The sequence below is a fragment of the Macaca nemestrina genome, chromosome 20 (genome assembly GCF_043159975.1).
Source record: "Macaca nemestrina isolate mMacNem1 chromosome 20, mMacNem.hap1, whole genome shotgun sequence".
In the NCBI taxonomy this organism is placed as follows: domain Eukaryota; kingdom Metazoa; phylum Chordata; class Mammalia; order Primates; family Cercopithecidae; genus Macaca; species Macaca nemestrina.
The window spans coordinates 61,661,174-61,689,114 of NC_092144.1; the positions used below are offsets into that span (position 1 = coordinate 61,661,174).

General features: G+C 51.0%; 1 protein-coding gene and 1 long non-coding RNA gene across 7 annotated transcripts; one reads left to right on the forward strand and one right to left on the reverse strand.

The window, feature by feature from the left end:
* Window positions 1-10,626: 10,626 nt before the first annotated feature.
* On the forward strand, window positions 10,627-25,944 carry LOC105497096 (sperm acrosome associated 6). 3 transcript variants are annotated; one of them, XM_071087637.1, is made up of 9 exons: window positions 11,271-14,933; window positions 15,612-15,689; window positions 22,539-22,607; window positions 23,468-23,491; window positions 23,856-23,933; window positions 24,066-24,173; window positions 24,915-25,040; window positions 25,136-25,346; window positions 25,844-25,944. In XM_071087637.1, exons 1-9 carry the CDS (start codon window positions 14,720-14,722, stop codon window positions 25,875-25,877), a joined length of 942 nt encoding a protein of 313 aa, XP_070943738.1. In that variant the 5' UTR covers window positions 11,271-14,719; the 3' UTR covers window positions 25,878-25,944. The 3 variants fall into 3 exon arrangements, with proteins under 3 accessions (XP_024653430.1, XP_070943738.1, XP_011766140.1); XM_011767838.3 differs by having other exon boundaries at window positions 11,273-14,933; window positions 24,066-24,175; window positions 24,884-25,040; XM_024797662.2 differs by lacking the exons at window positions 11,271-14,933; window positions 15,612-15,689 and adding an exon at window positions 10,627-10,789 and having other exon boundaries at window positions 24,066-24,175; window positions 24,884-25,040.
* Window positions 20,211-23,861, reverse strand: LOC139360445 (uncharacterized). 4 transcript variants are annotated; one of them, XR_011617846.1, is made up of 4 exons: window positions 23,365-23,861; window positions 21,018-22,565; window positions 20,835-20,925; window positions 20,211-20,512 (listed from the first exon to the last, which is right to left on the reverse strand). It is a non-coding gene; the product is annotated as an uncharacterized lncRNA (long non-coding RNA). The 4 variants fall into 4 exon arrangements; XR_011617848.1 differs by having other exon boundaries at window positions 20,211-20,515; XR_011617849.1 differs by lacking the exon at window positions 20,211-20,512 and having other exon boundaries at window positions 20,736-20,925; window positions 21,796-22,565.
* Window positions 25,945-27,941: the final 1,997 nt, after the last annotated feature.

Consider the following 27,941-nt stretch of genomic DNA (forward strand, 5'->3'; position numbering starts at 1 on the left):
AGGAGACTGTTGAAAACTACAGCTCATTTCTATGATCAGAATAAGCCTATGCTCATCAGTCAATAGCAGGTTTGAATGCTCTGCTTCCTTGTTAGAGTTCTCACTTTCTAAATTTTATCTAGGAAATTCCTCACTAGATTGTCCTTCCATTATTTTATAAAGACTGTTTTGAGTATTTTATCCACCACTTTTAATTACTTTCAGCAGAGGAGTTGATCCATATAGCCTGGCCTGCCACTCTCAAAAATGAGAAAGTTCTGCCCTCTCTTATGTGTTTTTTGTTTTCCCCTAAGATTTTTGCCTTTCTTTGCTATTTCACGTAGGTTCTTGGGAAGAATCTCCCCTTAAATCTTGGATGAGAAATATGACAATAGAGAAAGACAATTCACTTTCAAGATATCAAAATACTATTAATATAACAGAAAAACAAAAGAAGTATTAATATTAGCCATCTATTTTTACGTAGGGAATTATCTCAAAGCTAAGCATCTTAACACACGGTATCTTACGGTTTCTGTGGTCAGGAATCTGAGCACAGCTTAGGTTGGTCCTTGGCTTATGGTATCTCACTAGGCTGAAATCAAGATGTTGACTCAGGGTCTTCATCCTCCTCTGAAGGCTCTACTGGGGAATGACCCACTTCTAAGTTCATTCATTGGCTTTTGGCAACACGCAGTTCCTCATAGGGTATTGGAATGAGAGCCTCAGTTCCTTTCTAGCTGTTGGCAGGGGCTTCCCTCAGTTCCTTACCTCATGAGTCTCTCAAAAGTGGCAGCTCACAATATAGCCACTTACTTTATTAATAGATGAAAATCAGAGAGGCAATAGAGTTTGCTAGCAAGGCAGAAGTCACACAGTTCTTTGTAATCTAATATTGGAAATGACATTCCATCACTTTTGCCATATACCATTAGTTATAAGTAAGTCACTAAGTTCAGCCCATACTTTTGGGGAGGAGGCTACACAAAGACATGAGTATCAGGAAGTGGAGATCATTGGGCGATATTTTAGGAGGCTGACAATCCCACAAAAATAATTTCTGAATTTCCATCTGTATCTCAGCATTCAATAGCTATGTACCTATTTCAGCACATTGGCAGAAGCAAAACAATAGCAAAATGTTTACAGCACGTATCATGCGTGAAATACTTCCACTCTCAAAGCACATTCATTTGGCTATTTCTTCAGTAGGTTCATCAAATAAACCACTTTCTTTCAAGCAACTCTCAGTTATCAGTACGTCCTGCTGGGTGGGTATTGTCATCTGCAGAGTACAGTGTCAACTTTTTGTTTAAGTATTGCTTTGAACATGGAAGAGCTGCTTTGTCATCCTGTTTACAAACCTCATAGGAATGCAATTCCAAGGTCTCTTGTATGTCATGAGTTTGATTTTGACTGAAGAATGATGAAAGTGTGGCCCAACCACATTTCTGCTTATGGACAGCAATTCTATTACCTGATACTGAGCTCTAATTATTCCCGGACACACAATTAAAGGTGTGAACAAATAATAATATACTTCTAATTTCTATTTCACTCATAGCCTTTGCCATTTTTGTTCTATTATCAACAACTGATTTTTTCATGACATACATTCCATAAATTATATGCACTATGTTGTTAACGACGTGTAAGACCAAGAAATATCTCCACCAACGAATAGAAGTGTAGTGAAATTCATCATATATCAGGTAGAAAACATCTGATTGTTTCTCTATGTCCAAATGTTCAATGTATAAGATACAAAAGTAGTACATAAAATAATTTCGTGCACAGCTTAATATAACTTGGAACTTTTCAAAACATGTTTTCTAGAAAGAACTTTAAAGAATCATAGTCTTTGCAAATTTTGAAAATCCATCTTCTACTTCAAAAAATGGTTGACAGTGTTATGCAATCAATTTTACAGCTTTAAGATGTTAGCTTCACTAACTCAAAACTATAAAGAATCTTTTTAAAGTATGCTTATAAAATCTGTTGTTTTGAAGTTTGATTAGTGAGAACAAAATGTGTTTGGGGAATCTCATTTCCAACGCTTTTCTATTTTTTTTTTTTCATGCTCTTTGCACCCATTATGATGTCTGGATCAAAGATGATTTAGCACAGAAGTTGTTACACACGATTTTAGAGAGTTTCATTTCCACTTCAAGAAATTTAAGTAAGCAAAATTGTCGATCTTTTTGAAATTCATCTTCACAAATGTGAACAATTTTCAGATAACACTTTTTCTAAAAAGACACACAGCCTAAATGTAACTAACTAACTAAAAAACATCAAATACAGTCATTAAAGATTATTTTCGTTAATAATATGAATGGTAGAATACCAAACAATTCTACAAGGGAGGCTGCCTATCCCAAAAATGATCTCTGGATTTCCATGGAATCTAATCTTTGCTGTTCTGACTCATGTTATTATTGATATTTTTATAATCATTTGCCAGTTCCAAGAGGAGACAATATTCTTTCTAATGGCATTTAACTAAAGCACCCTTAATCTTCATACCAACGCTCAGTCTATTTCCTGAGTTGTATAATTATGCGGAAGTTCTCAGTAATTGTTTTTGGACCTGAAAGGCATGGTGTAATGGATGGAGTGCCCCCAGGACTGAAGCACTGGCTGATCCCAGCTGCTGTGAGTGTTGATTGCTGACAGCTGGCAGTCCAGTCTTCCCTGGTAAGGACTGCCTTCAGAGCAAGGGAGCTGCCTCACCCAAAGTCACAGCCCCTTCCTGGGTCAGCTCACATCCAAGGACTGCTCTATTAAATCAGCATTGTTTATGCTGGAGGCCATGAGCCTGTTTATGCTGGAGGCCATGAGCCTGAGGTTTTCTCCATACTTTGAGTTCCTACCTCATAAACAGCAACCTAACTCAGTAAGTAAACAAACCGAAATGTAACTTAGTAGTATACTTTTTGTAACAAATAGCAACGTTTCAGCCCATCACAAACAGCCTAGCTTCAACCAATCACAGGCAGCTAACTGATCATATTCATGCCCAAATAAGGCAAATGCCTAGCTGTAGCCAATCAGATGATTTCTCTACTTCGCTTCTGTGTCCAGCTTATACAAACTCACTGCTCTTTTGGTTCTGAGTGTTGCCCTACTCATGAATTGTTCTCTACTCAAATAAACTGTGTTTGATTTGTCTGAAGGTTTTATTTCAATAGGTCAGTGAGTGGTATAAAGGCCCAGTCCCCTTTCCCCAGTTCAGGACATCTCTTTGGAGCCATCTAGCTGCAAAGCTTCCTGTAGGATTGGCTGGGGCTTCCGTTATGACTGCATAGTAGTTCACCTTCTCCCATCGCCTAATCCTACTTCCTTCACTCCCCTACAAGGGTGAATCCTGAGAGCAGGAAATTAATAGGGGTGCTCTCAGGATTCACACTTGTGGGGGAGTTCTAACCTCTGTTTCAGAGTCAGTTTCCTGAATAATCATCTGTACCTTATAGGCTTTCACAATCACCATTATTTATTTCAGCCTCTTACTCCTGTAATCATATAATTACACACACATGTATACTTTGATAAAAATTTAACTTGGAACACACACAAGATTTTCACTCCAAGCTACATTAGAATGCTTAAATTTGAAAATGACTATTAAGATTTTTAACATTAGGAACATGATTTGTTCATATTTCCAATGTTATTGCACTAGTTAGATAGGCTGGTAACCCAATCCATCACGTATTCATCATGACTACACAAGTTCAGGGATGCCAGAAATGAACTTCAAATTGGCACTCAATGGTTCAACCTCCGAAAGACTGAGATGAGATCAAAGTCAAATAGAAAAATTTGAACAAAGATTGAGGCTGAAGCTGAATTTGAATGCAACCCAACTATGTGCATGTTTGTGTGTGTATGTATGTTTACTTAAGCATGAAGTCAAGAATGGCAAGACACACAGATAAACATGGATACTACATTGGTTTTCTAGGACTGTTGTAATAAAGTATTATAAACCAAGCATCTTAAAACAACAGAAATTATCCAGGCACGGTGTCTCATGCCTGTAATCCCAGCACTTTGAGAGACTGAGGGCAGGCAGACCACTTGAGGTCAGGCGTTTGAGACCAGCCTAGCCAACATGGTGAGATCCTGTCTCTTCTAAAAATACAAAAATTAGCCGGCTGTGGTGGCAGGTGACTGTAGTCCCAGCTACTTGGGAGGTTGAGGCAGAATTGCTTGACCCCAGGAGGTGGAGACAGCAGTGAGCCAAGATCATGCCACTGCACTCTAGCCTGGGTGACAGAGGGAGACTCCATCTCAAAACAAACAAACAAGCAAAAACAGAAATGTATTCTCTCACAGATGTGGAGGCTAGAAGCTGGAAATGAAGGTATCAGCAGGACCATGCTTCCTCTGTAGGCCCCTTGGTTTCTTGTTCTAGCTTCTGGTGGTTGCCAGCCATCCTTGGTGTTTTTTGGCTTGAAGACGCATAACTTGAATCTCTCCCTCCATCATTACATGGTCTTCTTCCCAAGTATTTTCTCTGCATCTTCAAGTACCTCTCTCCTTATCAGATTAGCAGTCATTGGATTTAGGCCCACCCTAATCCAGTATGCCCTCATTTTAACTTGATTACATCTGTAAAGGCCCTCAAAGAAGGTCACATTCACAGGTACTGAGGATTTGAATTTTAACATATATATTTGGTGGAGGGGACACAATTTAACTCACAACAGATATAACATATATCTTTGGGAGGAGAAGCACCTGGTGAATGGGTAGGAAGGGAGAGGTCAATCAAGGTAAGCAAAGAAAAAAGAAATGAGGATGGGAAAGAATGCAGTAAAAATATCTTCATAAGGATAAACTGCTCTGTTAATATAAAATTCTGTGCATGTGTATGAAGAAATTAGAATAAAGAGCTAGCTCTGTATTAATTTGTAGGCATAACATTCAATAATTCTTTTATATGGCTTATTGTGTGTCAGGCACTGTTTTAAGCACTTTCTATACATTAACTCCTTTAATCCTTATGTCTCAATCCATGATATAGATACTATTATTATTACACCCATTTTACTGATGATAAAACTGAGACATAGAGAGACATAGATAGTAAAGTGGTTGAGCCAGCATTCAAACCTGGGCAGTCTGGCTTCAGAATCTGTGCTCTTAATCACCTTGGTATATGTAGTATGACTCTGTTCTTCAGAAACTAAAACAATATATGTGTGTACAAATGCATATGTATACATTTATATTTTAGAAGACATAAAATTAAAGTATAAAGATCAAAAATAAAATCTTGGATTCTAATCAGCCCTGTCAGGGCTCACAGATGAATGAATGATAAATATTCTGGTTGGCCTATTTTGTGTCATATACCCAGATGCCCAGACTAAGTTTTTTTAGGGGGAGAAGGACGGGCATTAGTGCTCGGACATTCTTGTCAGAGTCACATGGAGTGGGTTACTTAAAGGAAAGAGAGGATCTATTACCAGAGGTAGAAGGAGATGGCAGCTGATGGACTTGCAAAAACTATAACTAGTCCTGTCTCCTTGAACTTCAGTGTAACCTTCCCTACCTTTTGCTTAGATGTAAACCAGAGCAGCTGAAGGTCCTTCACTCATCAAACAAAAATGCAAAGAGAAAGGCTATAGGGAACCCCCCCAGCAAAACATCACACTCATTATCCCATGCCCTTTGTTCAGAAAATAATTAATTGTGGAAATGACATCTGTTGCCTCCCCACTTCCCCCCACCCAGACCCAACAAAAATGAGGACCCTGTCTCTACTTCCTACAAGTCCACCAGGGGCAGGTTACCATTTGGGGTTATTTAATGGTGTGATGGGAGAATATGCTGCATTTAGTTCAGGGGCATCCAATCTTTCAGCTTCCCTGGGCCACTTTGGAAGAAGAATTGTCTTGGGCTGCACACAAACTACATTAACACTAATGATAGCTGACGAGCTTAAAAAAATTCCAAAAATCCCCAAAAACCTCAATGTTTTAAGAATGTTTATGAATGTGTGTTGGGCCACATTCAAAGCCATCCTGGGCCACATGAGGCCCATGGGCTGCAGGTTGGACCAGTTTGATTTAGATCATCTCGTGATTTTAGGCTCTGCCAGTGTGGGGATTACCCCACCTGTAGGGATTATGTGGTGCTCTAGGATTATCTTGGGTTTGGGGTTGATCCCCCCACATGGAAGGATTCTCTGGTGGTGCTATCGGATTATCTTGGTTTTAGGGTTGATCCCTCACATGGAAGGATTCTCTGCTACTTTGATGTTCCTCATGACCTGGTGCCGCCTGTTCTACAGTATCAACGTGTGAGTCCTTGACTCAGACCTAGTTCAAGGTAGGTTAAGGTGTCTTCCTGTCTACCAGTTCCTGTTTCAGGAACTTGGGATGACCTTGTGAAGGGTAGGAAGTTTCTATTTTCCTTTAGAGTGCTGTTCCAAGAGGTAATAATAGTGGAACTTGAGTTTCAGCAGTTGATGAGAATGGTGGCCCCTGTGTCTAAGAAGTATGAGAATTACAATATTGGGTAGCAGAGACTGACAAGGATGGTGATGTAGGTTGAGCATCCCTTATCCAAAATACTTGAGACAGAAAGTGTTTCAGGTTTGACTTTTTATTTTGTATTCTGGAATATTTTCATATACATAAAATCAGAGATTTGGGGGATGAGACCCAAGTCCAAACACAAAATTCATTTGTTTTCATTTCATTTATATATGCCTTCTACACATAGCCTGAAGACAATTTTATACAATATTTTTGTGCATGAAATGAAGTTTTTTGTTTGTTTGAAGACAGGGTCTCACTCTGTCAACCAGGCTGGACAGTGGCACCGTCACAGCTCACTGCAGCCTTGACTTCCTGGGCTCAAGCAATCCTCCCACCTCAGCCTCCCTAGTAGCTGGGAAAAGAGACATGCATCACCATGCTCCACTAAGTTTTAAATTTTTTATTGTAGAGATGGGAATCCCACTATGTTGCCCAGGCTGGTCTCAAATTCCTGGGCTCAAGTGATCCTCCTGCTTCAGCCTCCCAAAGGGCTGGATTACAGGCATGAGCCACTGTGCCCAGCCCCATGAAACAAGGTTTTGACTGCAATCTATCACATGAGATCAAGTGATGGATTGAAATGTTTCACTTCTGGCATCATGTCGGTGCTCAAAAAGTTTTTGATTTTGGAGCATTTCCTATTCGAGATTTTTGGATTAGGTATGCTCAACCTATACTTGTGTACCAATGTCTGATGGGAACGGTGGCCCCCTGTCTCAGGGACAGGGAGTGAAGGGAATAATGGATCCTGAGTTCTGGATATTTGTAGGAATTGCAGTAGCTGAGTCTTATGTGCTGAGAGATTTGGAGTCCTGTATTTCAGAGAATAGAGGAACCAGTGGTCCCTGTGACTTGCTAACTGATGAGAACAGAACAGAGGCCTTATGTTTCAGGAACTAATGGGAATTATGGTCACTGTTCCTGGGGACTTAAGCAAGTCCCAGCCTAATCCACAAGCCATTTATTATTCACTCATCTCTTCATTCATTCACTTAGCAAACATTTTCCTGAGCCCCTACTCTGAGCCATGCCTGGGTGGAGTGATATTGAGGACACAGAGATGACTCAGACCTAGACTGTGCCCTCAGTAAATTCCCAAAGACAGACCCAGATGTAGAAAATCACAACACAACAGGTTCAGGGCCAGGACAAGGACTGTGATGCGGTTACTGTCCTTATCTGTCTACAGGGCATCCAAGGTGAATGCAGAGTGACAGTAACTCCAGATCCCAAGTGAAAGTGAGGGGTCTGACAAAGGGTCCTTCTTAATCATACATGAATTTGTGTGCATGACGTTTAAATGTACCCAGTGTCAATCCTTAGAAACAGCATCTTTTCCCAGAGCCAGCCCACCCCAAAGAAGGAGCCAGAGAGGCCTGGGTTTGAATCTCTAGCTCTATCACATACTTTGTGAGCTTGGGCAACTCCCTACTCAGAACCACATCTTATTCAGTATTCCATCCTTACAACTGGGATAATAATAGTTTCTAATAATAAGGTTTCTGTGTAATCAATGATATAATGTATAACAAATACTCATTCCAGGAACTGGCTCCCAGTAGTCATTCAATAAAGGGTATCTGTTGTCATTATTATTATCCCATTGTTAGTAATTATCAACAAAATTTAAAGGATCTAGAAGTAAGCATTTATCGAATATCTGGGTTTAGAGGCTTAAAAGCATTGGACAAAATCACCTTAAAAATCAGCAAATTTGGGCCAGGTGCGGTGGCTCAGCCAAGGCAGAAGGATCACTTGAGGTCAGAAGTTCAAGACCAGTCCAGCCAACATGGCAAGACCCCATCTCTACAAAATATACAAAAATTAGCCAGGCCTGATGGCGCATGCCTGTAGTTCCAGCTACTTGGGAGGCTGACGTGGGAGAATGGTTTGAAGCTGGGAGGCAGAGGTTGCAGTGATCTGAGATAATGCCATTGCACTCCAGCCTGGACAATCTGTCTCAAAAATAAATAAACAAATAAGCAAATTTGAATATGCATAAACATTAGTTTCTTGACATAAAAAAACCTTCCAATCTCCCAATTAACTGAATACACTAGGAATAAATAGATGAATACAATGGAATATTATATTGCTATTAAAATGAACGAGGAGGTTCTATAAGCCTAGATATGGGAAGATCTTTGGATTTCATGTAAAAAAAAAAAATGTACAGAATACTGTGATCCTATCTGGGGACAGAAAACAGGAGGATGGTATATATGTGCATAGATGTATAAAATTCCTCTGGAAGGATACATGAGAAATTAGTGAATATATGCTATCTCCAGAGAGAACTGGGTGGCTGGAGGATAGGGAGAGGGGGAGGTGCACTGTTGAAAGCCCAGCACCATGCATCCTGAATGTTTTCCCTAAATGTCCCTGGCTCTTAATGTCCACTAAGTTCTCAGCTGCCCACAGCATCTCTCTACCCTCTTCTTCCTCCTGGTTCCCCATTGGAAGCAACTCCTGCCCCATCCGTTCCTGGGCCAGACTCAGGGAGTTGCTTTCCTACCTGCTTCCCGCCCACAGGTTCCTGTTCTCTGCCCCCATTGCCCAGCAGTCTCCAGCCATCTCCAGCTCCTCACATTCCTGCTCCACCCCTTCCTCTCTCCCCAGGTCTTAGCCGGCAAACTGCAGGGAGAGGGCCTCCTCCCCAGCCTCCACCAGTCTCTCCCCCTCCAGTCCACACAGCCTCAGCGGGGTCTGACATTCAGATATAACCCTGTCCCCGCCCCTTGCTCACAACCTTCCAGGACTCCCTGTCACCCTCAGAAGGCTAAGTTCCCAGCCTGGCCTGAAACTCCCTAAGAATCTGACCCCACCCGCTCGTCCCAGCCTCATCTCCTGTGCTCCTTGGCTCATGGCTTCGGAGGCTCTAGTCAGACTTAAGGGCTTTGTTGTCCTCCCAGCACCTCCTTGGTTTTGTGCCTTGGGCCTTTGCTTCAGCTGTGCCCTCTGCCTGGAAGGGCCTTAGTGGAGGTCATGCCACAACCACGCCTTCTCTGGAGGTCCTCTCTGCCGTCTCCAGCTGCCAGGATTCCTCCCGCTCTAGGCTCTCACAGCCTCTGGCCTCTCCCTGTGTCATACCCTGATCACCCGGAATTGGGACTGTCTGCGGCTGGCTCTGTCTCTTCCATCAGACTGTGAGCTCCATCTGCAAGGGCAGATTCAGGTCTGATTCACCTTTGAGTCCCCAGTGGGTGGGGGTGGGGGGGTGGAGAGACCAAAGCTGGTGGGGGGGAAGCTGGGAGAGCAGGAAGGGGGAGAGAGAGAAGGGCAGACCCTGACTGGTTGGGGGAGAGAGGGGAGGAGAAAGCGAGAGAGAGGAAGAACAGAGACACAGAGACAGGGAGGGAGGGAGAGAAACAGAGAAAAGGGAAGAATAAATGGGAGACACAGAAGCCCCACAGGCAGAGAAAGAGGATGGAGACCGGGAGAAGGCGAAAGGAAGGACAGATGTGCAGAGACATAAGGGAGGACAGACGGAAAGAGACAGAGAGGTAGCAAAAGCAACCAAGAATGACAGGAGCAGAGAGGAGGAGGGAAAGAGGGCGAGAGAGAGAGAGAGAGAGAGAGAGAGAGAGAGAGAGGAGGGAGGGAGAGAGGGAGCGAGAGAGCGAGAGAGCACGCACAGAGCGAGGAGGAGGAGGCGCAGGAGAGAAGAGGGAGGGAGGCCAGCGAGGGACAGGACAGGGCGGAGAGGCGGAGGGGACCTAGGGAAGCCGGGGAGGAGCGAGACTGGCCGAGGGAGGAGGGCGGGCGAGGCGGGAGCGCCGGCCGCCGCCGCCTCCCGGCCTCTTTTGTCCCTTCCCTCCTCTGCGTCAGGCTCCCCTGGCCCGGCCTCCCCCTCCCGCTCCCTCCTCCGCCCCGCTCCTCCTCCCCGGGGCTGGATGGAATTTTTTCCCCTGGACCTGGGCCAGCTCCGGGGCAGGGGGGAAGCCAGGCCGGACTGGGCTGGGCGGTGGGGAGGGGCCGGGGCGGGGGGCCCCCTGGGGAGGGGGCTGGTCCCACGGCCGCGCCGCCGGCGGGGTCTGGGGAGGGGGAGCCCCGGGCCGCAGAGCCGGGGAGGAGGCGCCGGCCGGAGGGAGTCGGGGAGAAGGGAAGGAGGATGGTGGGGACGGCGGGAGGAAGGGGAGAGGCCGCCGGGCGGCGAAGGCGGGGAGAGGATGGAGAGCGCTCGGCGGCGTTGGGGCCCGGCCTACGGGCCCGGGGCGGCGGAGAAGACCCTTCCCTGCGACGCGGGAGCCGCGGGAGCCGTGAGTCTGCGGAAAGGGAGGTTGGGGGGCTGGGGCCTGGACTCCTGGGTCCCTGAGGGAGGAGCACCCGGAGGCCTGGATTTCTGGGTTCTTGGAGGAGGAGTTGGGGGTGGGGGGGTGGGGTGGCTGGGAGCTCAGACTCCAGAATCCTTGAAGGAGGGGGCTGGGACCTGAATTCCGGGGTCCAGAAGCTGGAGAAAGCTGAGGACACCTAGATTCAAGAGGGAGGACAGAGATGGGGGCTGGGGCTGGTAGGATCCTGGCTGGAGGAGACTAGGGGCGAGCTGCCCGAGCCCTCGGGGGAGGTGGAGGAAGACTGTCTGACTTTGGAGTGCCTGCGGCAGCGGAAGAGTTAACGTCTGGCCGGAGGGGAGGGGGAGGGGCAGGGATGGGGCTGCGGGGCTTTGAGGGGTCAAGGGTGAGCCGTGCCAGTGGGAGGGGGCCGAGGAGGAGGGGGAGGTTGTCTGGGCTGCCAGACAGGCCAGGGTCAGCGGCGGGGGCAGGGGATGTCTGGAGGAGGAGAGGCCCAGCATCCATGCTCCCTCGGGGACCCGGGATTCCAGTCCCAGCCCCCTCCTCCCTCAGACCTGGGAGTACACCACCCAGTCCCCCACCCATTCCCCCACCCATTCCAAAATCCGAGCCCCCAGCCCCCTTTTTTCCAGGATCCAGGAGTCTGAGCCTTAGTCTGTTCTCTCAGACCAGGGAATCCACACTCCAGCCCCTAACTCCTTCAAAACCCCAGAGTTCAGAACCTCAGCCCCTCTTCCCAAGGAGCGCGGCCCCCAACCCTCTGCTCCTCTAGAACCCAAGCGTCCAGGCGCCGGCATCTTTCTCCCTTTGAAGCCTGCAGTTCTGGGGATCCCCAGGCCCCTCCTCCCCCGGAACCCAGGAGTCCCCACCTCCTCTTTAGCCCCAGCTGGAGTCCAGCCCTCCAGGGGTTAAGGGGGCGGGGCCAACTGGTTACCATGGTGCCAGACTGTTTGGGTCTGCTCTCTGACCCTTGGGGGCTCCCCAGGGTCCGCAGAGAGGGGGAGGGGGACCTAAGCCTGGGGGAAGTCCAGAGCCTACCCCTTCCCCAAAGCCGGCCTGTGGGCCCAGGGAGTTCGCGTTTCCACCAATGCCTTGTCCAGTGACCTTGAACAAGTCCTAACCCGTCTCTCTCCGCCTCAGTTTCCCCAAGGAAACACTGGTTGACCGGTTGGGAAGATGCTTAGGTCCCGGGAATCTTTGAGATTCTCGGCTTCCCCTCTCCCCTCACCCCCCTCCTCAGGCCCCAGGCAGCCCCGGGGCATGCTGGGAACCCAGGCCTGGGCTCCGGGCCAGGTTGGTGGGGGGGGCGGGGGCAGCCTCCTCCCTTCCCCTTCCTCCCCACCTTGGCCTGACTCTCGCCCCCGCCTGAGGGTCTGGGAGGTTGGGAAGGAGGGAAGGGGGAAGAGAGGTGGGACCATAGACCCGTCTCCGGCCCCCCGCCTCCCCCTTTCCTTCTCCGCCCCTTTCCCGCCTCTCCTCCCCCTCCTCAGCAGGTCGCTACCCCAGCCCTGGGCCCCTTCTCAAACCACCCCCACCCCACCCCCAGCTCCAGACCTGGCTGGAGCTGCGAGGGGGAGGGAGAGAGAGAAGGAGAAAGAGAGAGAAGGGAGGGAGACCCAAAGAGAGAAGGGGGAGGGGAGGAAAGAGAGAGACCTAAGAGGGAGGGAAGGAGAGAGAGAGGGAGAGAAAGGGAGAGAGATAGAGACTGAGAGAGAGCAGGAAGGAGGGAGGTGAGGGATGGAGAGAGGGAAGGGGTGGAAGGAGAGGAAGTGAGGAAAGACATCTGAAAAAAGGGGGTGGAGAAGGGTGAGAGACGAGAGAGAGACAGAGACTGAGAGGGCCAGAGAGAATGAGAGAGACAAAGAGAGGGAAGGGAGAGAAGGGGAGGATGAAAGACAGAAGGTAGACGAAAAGAAGGGGAAAGGGGGAGAGAGGGAAGAAAACAGGAGCGGGGAGAGGAGAGAGGCGATGGGGAGAGAGAGAAGCCAGCGCAGAGCCAGGGAGGGATGTCCTGATGCAGGAGGAGGCTAGGAACCAGGGAAGGTGGAAAGAAAGAGGGAGAGAGAAAAAAGGCAGGGCCAGAGAGACCTGGACTGCGAGGAAGGAACGGGAAGGTGCGGCTGGAGCAGGAGCAGCTAGAACCGGACAGTCCAGGAGGAGGGACTGGGCACGGGAGAGACCCCAGCTGGAGGGGCTCTGAGCCCAGGGGTGGGGAGGGTGGATGCTGGGTCCACCGCCCACCTCTCGCAGGCCGACTTTGGGAGCCTCTTCCCCTCTCTGAGGCTCAGCCCCCTCACCTGCCAAATGGGGATGCTAAAGGCACCTGGCTGTCTGGACTGGGAGGTGTCAGAGGACTGGTGCTCTGGGCCTGGTATGGGGTTAGCGCTGGGAGATTGTGGCTGTCATTATAAATGACCCAAAGAAGAGAGGAGAGAGGAAAGAAAGTACCCAGGGAGGCTTTGACGGTTGGCTAGCCCCTGGCCTCCTGGCCCTGGGCACGGAGTCTCTGCAGACTGACAGGAGGGTGGGTAGGAAGCAGGTGTGCCCAAAGGGCCAAATTCCAAGACAGATGAGGTTCTCTCCCAGCCGGCACCCAGGAAGCCAGGTTTTCTATCAGGCCATGCCTTCCCCAGGAGGCCTGCCTGGCCCAAGGGAGGAGAGACTGGGGGCGGGGACTCCTGGATCTCTGGGGAGAAGGGGGCTTTGGATCTGGACTCATGAGTCTGAGGGAGGAAGGGGCTGAGTACTTGGATTCCAGAAACATTTGGGGAGAAAAGGGCCAGGGGCCTGGATTCCTGGATCTCTGGTGAGGACCCTGGTGAGGACTCTGGTCTCTGGTAAGGGCTTGGACTACTGGGTTCTTTAGGGAGGAGAGGGATGAGGGCCTTGACTCCAGGGTCCCTGATGAGGAAGGGGCTGAGGGCCTGGACTCCTGGGTTCCTTGGGGAGGAGGGGCCGGGGGCCCGGACTCCTGGGTCCTGGCACCCACCCGTAGAACCGACCTTGCGGGGCCTTCGCCGCACACAAGCTCGTGTCTGTGGGTCCGTGTCGGGGGCTCACCATCGCGGCTGGGGCCTCCCCGGCCCTCCCCCCCACTCCCTGGTCCTCCTGGTCCCTGTCTGTCTGTCTGTCGGGTCTGTCCGCCTGCCGCGCCCCCCGGGCTGAGGTAGGAGGTTGTATAGTTGAGGAGGACACCCAAGGAGATCACTATACGGCCTCCTAGCTTTCCCCAGGCTGCGCCCTGCACGGGACGGGGCCCGGCAGGGACCCCCAGCCCCACTCGGGGACCGTTAGCCCCACTGGGCTGCCCCAGGGACCCTGGGAGGAGGAGCCAGGCTCTTTTCTGTCCTTGTCGCTGCATCCCCTCCTTCCCCTGAAATCTGTTTTCCTTCCCTGTCTGTCTCCGTCTCCGCTGTGTCTCTGTGACTTCTGCGTCTCTTTCACAGTGGATCCTCCGACTCCCTTTTATTCTGGCTTTCTAGGTCTCTGCCCCTCCCGATATCTCTCCGTGTCTCTGTTTCTGTCTTTTTTGGTCTTTCTGTCTCTGGTTCTCGGAATGTCTCTGTACCCATCTCTATCTCTGACCCCCACCCCAGGGCCTACCCGGGCCACCGCGTATCATATTGCCAGTCTCTGGGTCCCTGAGACCCTTTAACCTGTGAGGACATCCAGGGTCACAGGTGAGGTTCTTGGGAGCCTGGCGTCTGGCCCAACCGCACACCTGGGGAATTGCTGGCCTGACCTCTGACCCCTGACTTCTCATACGCTTCCTCCAGAGCATGACATTTGACCCCCAACTGAAACCTGACTTCTGACCCTAGACCACTGGCCCTTCCCCCACCCTGTGGTGACTTCATAAACGTTACTAGCTTCTCCCCTGGCCTTGAGACCCACACGATGGCCCTGCTGGCCCTGGCCAGTGCCGTCCTGTCTGCCCTGCTGGTCCTGGCTGTCTTCAGGGTGCCCGCCTGGGCCTGTCTCCTCTGCTTCACAACCTACTCTGAGCGCCTCCGCATCTGTCAGATGTTTGTTGGCATGCGGGGCCCCAAGCTCGAAGAGTGTGAGGAGGCCTTCACGGCCGCCTTCCGGGCTCTCTCTGACACCGAAATCAGTGAGGAGACCATCATCAGTGTCCTGGGGAAGGTGCAGAGGGAGGAACCAGAGAGGCCCAGAGGGTCAGGCTGAGGGACAGGCAGAGAGAAATAGTCAGAGGAGAAAGGCTCAAAGACCATGAGAATAACAGAGATTTAGGGACAGAGAGACACAGACAGTGGAAGACAGCAGGGCAGAGACTCAGAGGGGAGGATGGAGAGTCAGAGGGGAGGATGGAGACTCGGGAAAATGGAGAGTCAGAGAGGGGAAGATGGACACTCGGGAGGATGGAGAGTCACAGAGAGAGGGGAGGATGGATACTCAGAGAGGGGACTATGAAGAGATAGACAGGAGAGGATGGAGATTGGAGAGGGAACAGATACCCAGAGAGGGGAGGATGGAGACTCAGAGAAGGATGGAGACCCAGAAAGGGGAGGATAGAGATGAGGCAGAGACTAGGGAAGCAGGGTAGAGACTGGTCGGGGGCAGAGACTCAGGGAAGATGGAGACTCACAGAGAGGGGACGATAGAGACTTGGGAAGGACTCAGGAAGCATAGCGACTGTGGGGCAGAGAGTCAAGAGAGGGAAGGATACAGACTTGGGAGGGCAGAGACTCAGAGAGAGAATGTTCCCATTAGGGACATGGTGGTGTGGGGAGCTGCCTCCCCCAGCCCCTGCCCCCTCCCTCACCGCCAGACTATGATGAGAGAAGCCACCTGCATGACGCCTTCACCCAGATGACCCATGCCCTGCAGGAGCTGGCTGCTGCCCAGGGTGAGTGTGTGCGGATGGGGAGATGGGAGATGTGGACTTGGAGCCCCCAAGAAATGGGTATGTGTGAGGGCCCGAGGAGTCTCAGGGACGTTTAGGAGGCAGCTAGATACCCAGGTGCAGAGGAAGGAGGCCCCCAGAGTTGGGCAGTGATCTGGGAGGGGAAAGCTGGGAAGCCATTGAGCTCAGCTGCTTGTCCAAGCAAAGGCTGAAGGTAGCTCTAAGAGCCAGGGGCTGAAGGTGGTGAGGGGGAAGGGACGCTGCGGAAACTGTCTAGAGCTGGGAGGCCAGATGAGGTCCGGTAGGCATAAGTTCTGCCATGGCTGCATGGCTCACAATCTTAACTGCCTATGAAGTTCTGGGTGGGTCACTGCCCCTCTCCTGGCCTCAACTTACCCATCTGTAGAGTGGGACAATCTTCTTGCCTCCTAGGATGGCCACGGAGCTCAACAGCCGGGGAGGGCGGGGGGAAATTGGGGTGCCTGATGAGCCTGACCTTGGGGAAGGCATCTTCCTCTAGGATAGAACACACACACACTCGCGCGCACACACACACACACTCGCACACACACACACACTCGCACACACACACTCGCGCACACACACACACTCGCACACACACACATTTCTTATAAAATGATTCCACATTTTTGAGATGTGAGGCAATTAGAGGGCAGGAAAACAGGAACAGCAGAGTGGATCGCTCAGGTGACAGCAGCTAAGAGATGAGGTGTGACTGTCCTGGTGAGACAGGCACACGTGACAGCCTTGAGGTGTGTGGCCGTGCGAAGAGACCTCAGGACGGGGGGCCACACGTGGCCGATGGGCAGTAATCATGCCAGGTCACCATGGCCATGATCCCCACAGCGTGCCAGACCCTGGAACTGTGGAGGCTCAGAGTTGCAGGAGTTACAGAGCCCTGCGCTGTAGAATAAACCGGCTTCCTCTTAGATCCAGGAGCTCAGGGCTTATTCCCACACCCACAGTCGCTCCTTTTGCTTCCTGCTTTGCCCTCCAAGCGCCTTGTCAAAGATCCCGTAAGAGGGAAGATTCCCATCCACCCAGGGGGCATCCAGGGCCAGCCTGGAGAAGGTCTCAGCAGTGGCTCCCCCACCTCCACCCTAAAGGGAGATCTGAGGCCCTCAAGCTCTCCATCTGGGGTGTGCAGTATTCCAGGAAATGCGCTTTCTCCCTACTTAGCCTGCCTAGTCACAGAAGCTTTTAAAAAGATCAGGAACCTTTGGATCTGGGAGTGGAAGCCGCCTGTGGGGCCGCATGTGGGACGAACTTGGAGGGGAGAGAGAAGAGGCTGGGTGAGGGTCCAGGCCAGAGCGGAGGCCTGAGTGGGGGCTGGGGCTGTGAAGGTGGAGAAGAAGGCCCAGGGCCAGAGTTAGGTCTGCTGGGCTGTTTGGGGAAGCCTAAAGAACAGCGTCTGAGACAGGCCCTGCTCCGTGCCTGTTGGGTGGTGGGTCATCACTGAAGTAAGGAGCCTGAGAGAAAGAGCCAGGGGCAGAGGATGAGCTGGGTTAGAATGTAGTGACTTCGAGGAGTCTCAGGGACGTTTAGGAGGCAGCTAGATACCCAGGTGCAGAGTTCAGCAGAAAAAGTCAGAGTTTTGAGTCTCTTTCTTCAGGGCACTGGGGAGCTGCAGCAGGAGTGTGAACAGCGGAGAAGTAGGGGCAGCTCTGGGTGTAGAAAGAACCCTCTGGGGTCGTGTGGAAGATGGCCCAGAGGGAGAGTCTGGAGGCCGGGAGAAGCTGGTGCAATACGTTCAATGATATTTACTGAATGTGCCGGGAACAACCCTGGGAACACAGCTGTGAACAGAACTGCAAACCACCCGTCCTCGGGTTGCTTATATTGGGGCGAAGTCTGGGGAGACAGACAACAAACATAATAAAATATCTTAGTATCTTAGTATGTCAGTTGGTGATCCCTGCTGTGGAGGAAAACAGAGAAGGGGAAGAGAAAGGGGGGATAGTTTTCTTTTTTAAAATTTAATTTAATTACTTATTTATTTATTTGAGACAGAGTCTCACTCTGTCGCCCAGGCTGGACTGCAGTGGTGCGGTCTCGGCTCACTGCAAGCTCCGCCTTCCAGGTTCACGCCATTCTCCTGCCTCAGCCTCCCAAGTAGCTATCCTCATAGACAGGTGGTCCTCAAGGCCCAGCATACATCAGAATCCCCTGGGAGCTTATTTAAAATGCAGATTTCTGGACCCCACCACCTCTGACCAGCAGGTCCAAGATAGGGCCCAGAAATGGACATTTCTGTCAAGATCCCAGGCAATGCTCATGATGCGGCTCCGGGAACACTCTGAGAATTGCTGTTGTAGGCCCTTGGAATGACTTTTGTTTTTTGCTCTTGAAATGGGGGAGCTATTGGAGGACTTTACACAGAGAGACAGGATCTGACCTGGGATTTAACAAGATCTCTCTGGCAGCTATGTGGGTGCTGGACAAAGGCAGGAATTCCGACTTCCAGTGAGAAGCCTGCCCGTGGTGGCTTGGACCAGTCACAGTGGTCCGGGGGGCTCAGATGAGGTCTGAGCAGAGGGGGGTGGGCATAAGGATTTGACCGTGTGCCAGGCCTGCCCATGCATGTTAGAGGCTGTGTTTGCCATACACAGAGTCATTCATATTAAGTATCTTCCTAAAGGATATCCTCTACCGGCCCTGTGAGGCTGGGTTTTATAGTCCTGCTTATCAGATGGGAACGCTGGGGCTCTTCTGGACAAGAACAGTAGACCTGGGATATATTTGGAGATAGACTGGACCAGATGTAGGTGGGTGAGGGCAATGGAAAGAATCAAGGATGACTTTTGCGTCTCCTCCAGAGGGAGGAGCAGGGAGATGGAGGAGCTGACGTAGGCTGACTGCCTCTCGGTGATCCCAGGTTATCTTATTTGTATATATATATACATAAACCATGGAGTAGATGACCTGGTACAGACTGGATGCAGTATTAGGTGTGGAGATTATGCATGCAGCGATTAGGTATGGAGGCTCTGTAGCCTGACCACCAGGGTCAAACGTAGCCATGTGACTTTGCACCACTTCTGTAATCTCCCCACGCCTCCGTTTCCCCATCTCAAACTTGTAGATGGCAATCCTAAGTTTGCCAGCCTTCTCTAACACTCACCATGTGCCAGGAGCCATTCTACATGCTTAGCGATACCATCTCATACAATCCTTAAACGATGCCCTGAAAGAGTGGGGATGAGGAAGCTTTCATGGTTGTATGGCATCTCATCCTCCCCGAACCCTGTGATACAGACAGTGCTGTCATCCCCATTTGATGAATGAGGAGACTGAGGATCAGGAAGGTGAAGTCACTTGGCCAAGGTCACATGGGGAGGAGGGCTTGTGATTGATACTCAGATCTGAGACAGGTGTGCTCAAGATGGAAGCGCCAGGACTCAGACCCCAGATGATCTGAACCAGGGTCAGAGCTCCTGACGATATGCAGCTCCTCTGGGGGAGACTTTACAACACCCACCCATGCCTCTTTGTGGCCTGCTTGCTATAACCCAGGCCGTTTGGAACATTTCACTCCATTCATATTCCCCTGGTGGGTTATAAGCCCAACCCACCACCATGACTTACTTGGTATATCCCACATTCACCCTGCCCATGAGTCCTTTGATTTGGCCCATAGAAATTCTTTGGATGACTCCTGCAACATCCTGGCATCTCATTTGTGCACCCCAGTCTGACCACATGCTCCTGATCATCCTGCCGTATTGAGACCACACTCCTGCTCTGTGGCCAAGGAGAGACCACTAGGTCCTCATCTGAAACTCACTTCTCGGCATCAGTGCTTCCTCCCTCCAAGTGTATATCCAATGATCGTCATTTCAGCCACTCTCTTGCCAATATCCTCAGTTCCCTCCCTTTTTGTATGGCTTTAATTACAGAGGACGCTTTCCCCTGTCCTTGCAATGGGTTAAGCCCATAGGAAGTTTATCTCTCCTATATAAAGTAAGTCTTGAGGTAGGCACTTAAGGGTAGTATGGCACCTCCATTTCTTGGGGATCCAAGCTCCTTGAAGGCTTAATATCCCAGGGAATAGCCCTTGTCCTCATGGTCCTGTGTGGCTGCTAGAGCTCCAACCATCGAAACAAATTTTCAGGCAGCAGGATGGATGAGGGGAACAATAAGATGGCACCACCTTCTCTCTGTTTTTTAGAGACAGAGTCTTGCTGTATTGCCCAGGCTGGAGTACAGTGGTGCGATCATAGCTCACTACAGCCTCGAACTCCTGGGTTCAACCATCCACCCACTTCAGCTTCCTGAGTAGCTAAGACTACAGACACATGCCATCACACTTGGCTAATCTATAAAAATTTGTTTAGAGATGGTGTCTTGATATGTTGCCCAGGCTTATCTTGAACTCTTGGCCTCAAGTGATCCTGTCACCTCAGCCTCCAGAGTAGCTGGGATTCCAGGTGCGGTACTACCTCCCTTTTAAGGCCACCTCCTGTGACTCACATATAACACATCCATTTATATTCTATGGCTATAGCTTGGTCACATGACCACAACTGCAAGGCAGGCTGGGAGATGAAGCCTTTTATCTGTGTTCTGTGGATATCGATATACAGATATTTGGAGGCAATGGACAATTCCTGGGTATTGCTTTGCTAGGACCACTGTAACAAAGTACCGTAGACTGGGTGACTCGAACAACAGAAGTTTCTGCCTTCCGGAAGTCTGAGATCAAGGTTTTGGTGTCAGCAGGGTTGGTTTCTTCTAAGGCCTCTCTCTTTGGCTTGTAGATGCTTTCTTCATATGTCCCTGTGTGCATCTCTGTGTCCTAATTTCCTCTTCTCATAAGGATACCAATCATACAGCATTACGGCCCACCCTAATGACCTCATTTTGACTTAATCACCTCGTTAAGAACCAAGTACAGTCACATTCTGAGGTACTGAGAGTTAGGACTTCAACATACAAATTTGCTTGGGGGGGGGGGCACAATTTAGCCTATAAAACCCTGCCACATTTCTGATTTCCACAAACCACCACGAGATCAAGTCAGCTGTCTACTTTTTCTTATTCCACTGGAACAAGCCACAAACCCATACAGTTTGGATTTGGAGACCACTGCAGTGGTCAAAACACAAGGCCAGGCATGGTGGCCCATACCTGTAATCCCAGCACTTTGGGAGGCTGAGGTGGGCAGATCACTTGAGGTCAGGAGTTTGAGACCAGCCTGGCCAACGTGCTGAAACTCCATCTGTACTAAAAATACAAAAATTAGTTGGGCATGGTGGTGGGTGCCTGTAATTCTAGCTACTGGGGAGGCTGAGGCAGGAGAATCGCTTGAACCTGGGAGGTGGAAGTTGCAGTGAGCCAAGATCACGCCACAGTACCCCAGCCTGGGCAAAGAGCGAAACTCTATCTCAAAACAAAAACACCTAGAAAGACAAGGAAGATAAAAGAGTAAAAGATGGGTAAATACAGAAGTGAATAGAGGATGGGGACCGTGGAAGTGGCCAGTGTGTGCCCCATTTCAAGGGAATGGCTGCTACTCATCTCCAGCTATTCGCTGCCTTATGGAAATACGATCTTTGTGTTACAGCTCTTCGAACTTTGTAAAAAGATGCCAAATGTTTTATGTGACATTCCAAATTTTATATGTTGGCAACTGGTTCATTTTCTTTTAAACACTTTCCAGGCCAAATATAACACATCCCAGGGATGGATTTGGGCCATAGGCCACCAGTTGGGGTCTCTAGTTTGAGTTGGATCCTGGAATTCATTGTACAAATACTAACTGAGCACTTTTAAGACTCAGGGTCCTCTCCAGGATTCAGAGGACACAGCGCTACAGAAGAACGTGTTTATTTACTTACGAGACAGACATACGTGATCATCATCTATATATAAATATATGTAATTGCAGACGGATGAGAGCTAGGAATGAAATGATTGCAATGAGAGACAAAAACAAGGAACTTGGTTAGATCTGTGGTGATGGAAGGATGATTAGGAGAAGGAAAAATGTGTTAAAAACCGAAGCCAGCATGTGCAAAGGCCCTGAGGTGCTAGAGAATGTGGTTGTTTTCATATGAAAGGAAATGAGGCCGGGCATGGTGGATCATACCTGTAACCCCAACACTTTGGGAGGCTGAGGTGGGTGGATCACTTGAGGTCAGGAGTTCGAGACCAGCCTGTCCAACATGGTGAAACTCCATCTCTACTAAAAACACAAGTATTAGCCAGGCGTGGTGGCGCATTCCTGCAGTCCCTGCTACTCGGGAGGCTAGGGCAGGAGAATCATTTGAACTCAGGAGGCGGAGGTTGCAGTGAGCCGAGATCACGCCACTGCACTCCAGCCTGGGTGACACTGAGACATTGTCTCAAAAAAATAAAATAAAGGAAATGAAAGGTGGGCAGTAGGGATGGGACAGGGAGGGAGGGGGAACTAGGCCAAACCACGTAAGACCTAATAGGCCTTGTGGAGGAATTTTATCTCTATCCTCCCCTTCTCCCCGCAACAAAGCCACAAGCAGGTGTCCAGGAGGGCTTCCATCCTGGAGAGATTCAGGAGGCAGAAGAAAGGAGACTTAGGGACTTGTTAGCCTTCAAGTACACAAGGCGAGAGATAAGAAGAGGAGCAGAGGATATGGTAATAAGAGAGGGGTGAAGAGGGGCCGGGGAAGGGCAGATACCTGACAGCACGTCCTGTGAGCTAGGGCTGGCATGGGAAGGGCAGATACCTGACAGCACGTCCTGTGAGCTAGGGCTGGCATAGCCCTAGCCAGGCTAGATCAGAATGCAGGACCAAGGACCAAGCCCTAGGCGAAGGGCTTTACTACACAGGCCGTCCTCCCCTCCACTCTCCAGGATCCTTTGAGGTTGCCTTCCCTGATGCTGCAGAGAAAATGAAGAAGGTCATTACACAGCTTAAAGAAGGTAAAATACACTCCATCTCTCCTCTCCCAGACACAATTAGAAAACCCCACTTTTGGCCGGGCACGTTGGCTCACGCCTGTAATCCCAGCACTTTGGGAGGCTGAGGCGGGCAGATCACTTGAGGTCAGGAGTTCAAAACCAGTCTGACCAACATGGTGATACCCGTATCTACCAAAGATATAAAAATTAGCTGGGCATGGTAGCGCATGCCTGTAATCTCATCTACTCAGGAGGCTGAGGCAGGAAAATCGCTTGAACCCTGGAGGCAGGGTTGCAGTGACTGGAGATTGTGTCACTGCACTCCAGCCTGGGTGACAGAGCAAGACTCCATCTCAAAACAAAACCCACTCCTGAGACCCCCATCCGCTCCCCTTCAATCCCCTGGTCCCATCTCTTGAGCCTCAGACCTTGAGGAGGGTCTCTTACCCTGCATGGACCATTTTTGATCCAGCCCCGCCCCTTCGAAGAAGTTCCCCCTCCAACTGAGCCCCTTTCTGGGACTCCTTCTAGCCTGGCCACGCCTCTTTTAGTGGGCCACCACCTTAGCCCCGGTCTCCTGCAAGGATCGCCCAGGATCTAGCCCCGCCTCCTCGGTGGAATACACCTGGACTGCCCATCCCCCTCAGGGCCTACAGCAAACCAGTGTGGCTCCCCCTAAACCCCAAGTAGAAGGCTGGCAGCAGGCCTGGGCCTGACCTTGTAATGGAATGCTCAGGCTTGGCCCCGCCCCCAGGTTGTGACGAAAGCTTGGCCCTACCTCCTGGGAGCAATGCGTCCGGCCTTGTAACATCCGTTAGGGGAGCATCAGGCAGGGTTCTTCCCACGACTTTAAGGTAGTGATGTTTCCTCTTCCTCCACAGCCCAGGCCTGCATCCCTCCTTGCGGTAAGGACTTCATCTAAAACTTGGAATTGCGGGGTAAGGGAGGCGGTCGGAGCCGAAACCTACGACATCAAGTGGGGGAAATCGGGTGGGCTTCAAATCCTTAGGAGGCCAATAAGGCCTGGAGAAAAGGAAGTAAACCAGGTATTGCTCTAAATCCTCAGAAGGTGGGTGTGAGAGCCGAAGCAAACCAATAGGAACCCTAGAGGGCGGAGAGGCGTGAAAGTCGGCCAAGGACAGCAGGGAGGGCGAGGTCAAGATGCCACCTGGCCTATGGACCCTGGGAAGCTACACGGATCTCAAATGGGCCAAGGGCCCCGGGCTTGGGCGGGCAGGTGGCGCCTGACGCAGCGTTCCCGCCCCACAGGTCTCCAGGAGTTCGCCCGGCGTTTCCTCTGCAGCGGGTGCTACTCCAGGGTCTGCGACCTCCCTCTGGACTGCCCAGGTGAAGGGGCGGGACCTCGGGGTGCAGGAGACTAACTTGAGAAACAGGACCAGAGCACCGAGGGGCATGAGCTGGCTGGTGGCGAGCCAGACGTGGGCGGGGCCCAGCGAGTGAACCCAGCTCCGTCTTCAGTTCAGGATGTGACAGTGATTCGGGGCGACCAGGCTATGTTTTCTTGCATCGTGAACTTCCAGCTGCCAAAGGAGGAGATCACCTATTCCTGGAAGTTCGCAGGAGGAGGTGTGAGTCGGGGCGGGGCAGGCGCGAAGCGTTTAGACGGGGAGTTAGGCTTCACTAGAGGTTGGGGAGACAGCTTGCGGGGACTGGACTCCGCGAAGCTCCGTCTAGACACAGGCATCAGCAAGAGGAGGGTCCCGGGATTTAGGGGAGAGCTCGAAGATCAGAATGCAGGACCAAGGACCTGGGGCGGTGGCTTACAACTGTAATCCCAGCGCTTTTGGAGACCAAGGCGGGAGGATGGCTTGAGATCAGGAGTTCGAGACCGGCCTGTGCAACATACTAAGACCCTACCTCTACCAAAAAATTTTAAAAACAGCCGGGCGTGGTGGTGCACGCCTATAGTCCCAGACACTGGGGAGGCTGAGCGGGAAGACTGTTTAAGTCCAGGAGTTCGAGGCTGCAGTGAGCTATGATCACGCCACTGCACTGCAGCCTGGGCGCCAAAACGAGACCTTGTCTGGAAAAGAAAAAAGAATAAACACCACATACATAAATAAAAGCAGGTTCTAGGGGTAGGTTATGCGTAAGGGTTTAAGGAGTGAGGGGAAGGGGTGCGTTTACGGCAGAGGAGCAAGTAGAAGGCTCGGAGGCGGGCTGCTCAAGGCTCAGGGCCGGGACTCCACGAGGCGTGGTCTAGCTCGGGGAGCGGGGCTTGTAGGTTACTCAGTGGCAAGCCGGAGTTGAGGAGTTCAAGCCCGCGCGTCTCGCAGCTCCGGACTCAGGACTTGTCCTATTTCCGAGATATGCCGCGGGCCGAAGGATACCTGGCGCGGATCCGTCCGGCGCAGCTTACGCACCGCGGCACGTTCTCCTGCGTGATCAAGCAAGACCAGCGCCCCCTGGCCCGGCTCTACTTCTTTCTTAACGGTGGGGCGGGGCGCGGCGGCGCGAGCGAGCGGGGCGGGGCGAGGGCGGGGCGAGGGGGTGGGGCTCGTGCCTGACTGACGTGCGCGCCCCTGCAGTGACGGGCCCGCCCCCGCGGGCGGAGATAGAGTTGCAGGCCTCGTTCCGGGAAGTGCTGCGCTGGGCGCCGCGGGACGCCGAGCTGATCCAGCCCTGGAGGCCCAGCCTGGGCGAGCTGCTGGTCAGGCCCGAGGCTCTGACGCCCAGCAACCTGTTCCTGCTTGCAGCCCTCGGGGCCCTCGCATCAGCGAGTGCGACCGTGTTGGCGTGGTGAGTCCTCGGTACCCCGGCGCCCCAGCATCTAGCTCCCCGCTCTCTCAGATCCCACCGAGAAGTCTGGGTTCCCACCAACCTCCAACCCAGGAGGTCGGGCTCTCAGTCCCTCCCCTCTCAGACCCACGAGTCCAGGTCCCAGCCCCTCCTTACTCAGCCCAGGAATCCAAGTCCCCAGCTCTCTCCTCCCTTAGATCTAAGGATCCAGGTCCCCAGCCCTTCCTCCCTCAGACCCAGGAGTCCAGGCCTCCACACCTCTCCTCACTCAGACCCAGGAGTCCAGGGCCTTAGCCCCTACTCCCTCAGATCTAAGAGTCCAGGCACCCAGGTTCCTCCTCCCTGAGACCCAGAAGCCCAGGCCCCAGCCCCTCCTCCCTCAGACCCAGGAGTCCAGGCCCTTGTCCACCTTTTCGACCCTGGTGTCCAGACCTCCAGGACTTAAGTTTCTAGTCCCCAACCCCTCCTGTAACACACATACCTCTTTGTTTCCCCAGGATATTCTTTCGATGGTACTGCAGTGGCGACTAACAAAGGTATCTCTTTCCTCCTTCCCTATCCTATTTCCATTGTGAAAATAAAGAATATATTTCAACTCTGGATTGTTTCATTTCTGAAGGTGGTCACTACTAAGTCAGGTTGGAGGTGCAGCAAGCCCACACATGCCCAGATGAATATGGCCCGCATAATGACAGTTAGGCATAGCTACCGCAGTGCAAGTTAGGTGGGAACCCAGATACCCCCTCAGGTTACTGGCTGTCTCCTTGACATTTCCACCTGCAGAAGGCACCCCCAAATAGAGTCCTCCATTTTGCCTTCAGAGGCTGTTCCTGCCCAAGGCTTTCCTCCTACCAGAAAGCAACACCATCCACCTAGCAGTTCACACCAGAGACCTTGGAATCTGACTCCTCCTCCACTTCCCATTCATTTTCATTTCCAACTCTCAGACTTTTTTTTTTTTTTTTTTTTTTTTTGAGAGGGAGTCTCGCTGTGTGGCCCAGGCTGGAGTGCAGTGGCCGGATCTTAGCTCACTGCAAGCTCCGCCTCCCGGTTTCACGCCATTCTCCTGCCTCAGCCTCCCGAGTAGCTGGGACTACAGGTGCCCGCCACCTCGCCCGGCTAGTTTTTTTGTATTTTTTAGTAGAGACGGGGTTTCACCGTGTTAGCCAGGATGGTCTCGATCTCCTGACCTCGTGATCCGCCCGTCTCGGCCTCCCAAAGTGTTGGGATTACAGGCTTGAGCCACCGCGCCCGGCCACTCTCAGAGTTTTTAACTCCTAAATATCTCGTGAAGCTGCCTTCCCTGTGGTCCCAGTCACCCCCACCTCATGTCTGGATCAGTGGAGCAGCCCCCCGCCTCTCCTTGGCCTCTCCACTCTAGCCCGTTCTCTGCATACCAGCAGGACTTGTTTTGATTTATTGTATTTTATTTTATTTTATTTGGAGACAGCATCTCAGTCCAAGGCCCAGGCTGGAGTGCAGTGGTGTGATGTCAGCTGACTGCAAACTCCGCCTCCCAGGTTCAAGCAATTTTCCTGCCTCAGCCTCCCAAGTGGCTGGGATTATAGGCATGTACCACCACACCCGTCTAATTTTTGTATTTTTAGTAGAGACAGGGTTGTACCTTGTGGCCAGACTATTCTCAAACTCCTGACCTCAAGTGATCCACCCGCCTCGGCCTCCCAAAGTGCTGGGATTACAGGCATGAGCCACCGCGCCCAGCCGTTAACTCATTTTTTAATTTGGTTTTGCCTTTCCTACCTGAAAGGGAAGCTCCTTCTGAGCATGTACTCATTCTTGTTCACTGGTCTATTTCCCTTTATTAATTTGTTCATTCAGCAAATATTTATTGAGTGTTTACTATTTTGTCATGTATTTTCAAGGCACTGTAGAGATCCCAATGAAGAAATAAGAGACAAAAAGTTTGTATGGTACTCACATGAAACTTAGATTCCAGTGGACAGTAAAAGAAAACTGTTTCTCTCTCTTTTTTTTTTTTTTGTTTGAGATGGAGTCCTGATCTGCCGCCCAGGCTGGAGTGCAGTGCCACAATCTTGGCTCACTCTAGCCTTCATCCCCTGGGTTCAAGCAATTCTCATGCCTCAGCCTCCCAAATAGCTGGGAGTACAAAGGCGTATGCCAACATGCCCAGCTAATTTTTGTATTTTTAGTAGAGACAGGGTTTCGCCATGTTGGCCAGGCTTGTCTCAAACTCCTGACCTCAAGTGATTGCCTGCCTCAGCCTCCCAGAGTGCTGAGATTATAGGCGTGAGCCACCGCTCCTGGCCAGAAAACTGTTTGTCTACTCCCAACATTTCTGACACTAAATGTGTGGGATTCTACCTCCTGCCCCCATACCAACCGATTCTCCAACTCTCCCAGATACCAGTTGAGTGTCCTATAATTCATTCAATTCTAAAATAAACAACCCAGGGTTAGCGTCACACTACACAAGCTTTAAGAGCTCAGGCCCACAAGACTGACCCCACTTCAGACACCAGTCGCAAGTCCGGGGCTCCTTCAACCTGCAGCCCCCCAGCTCAGTAATTCGCTGGAATAGCTCGAATAACTCGGGAAACATACTGGTTTATTATA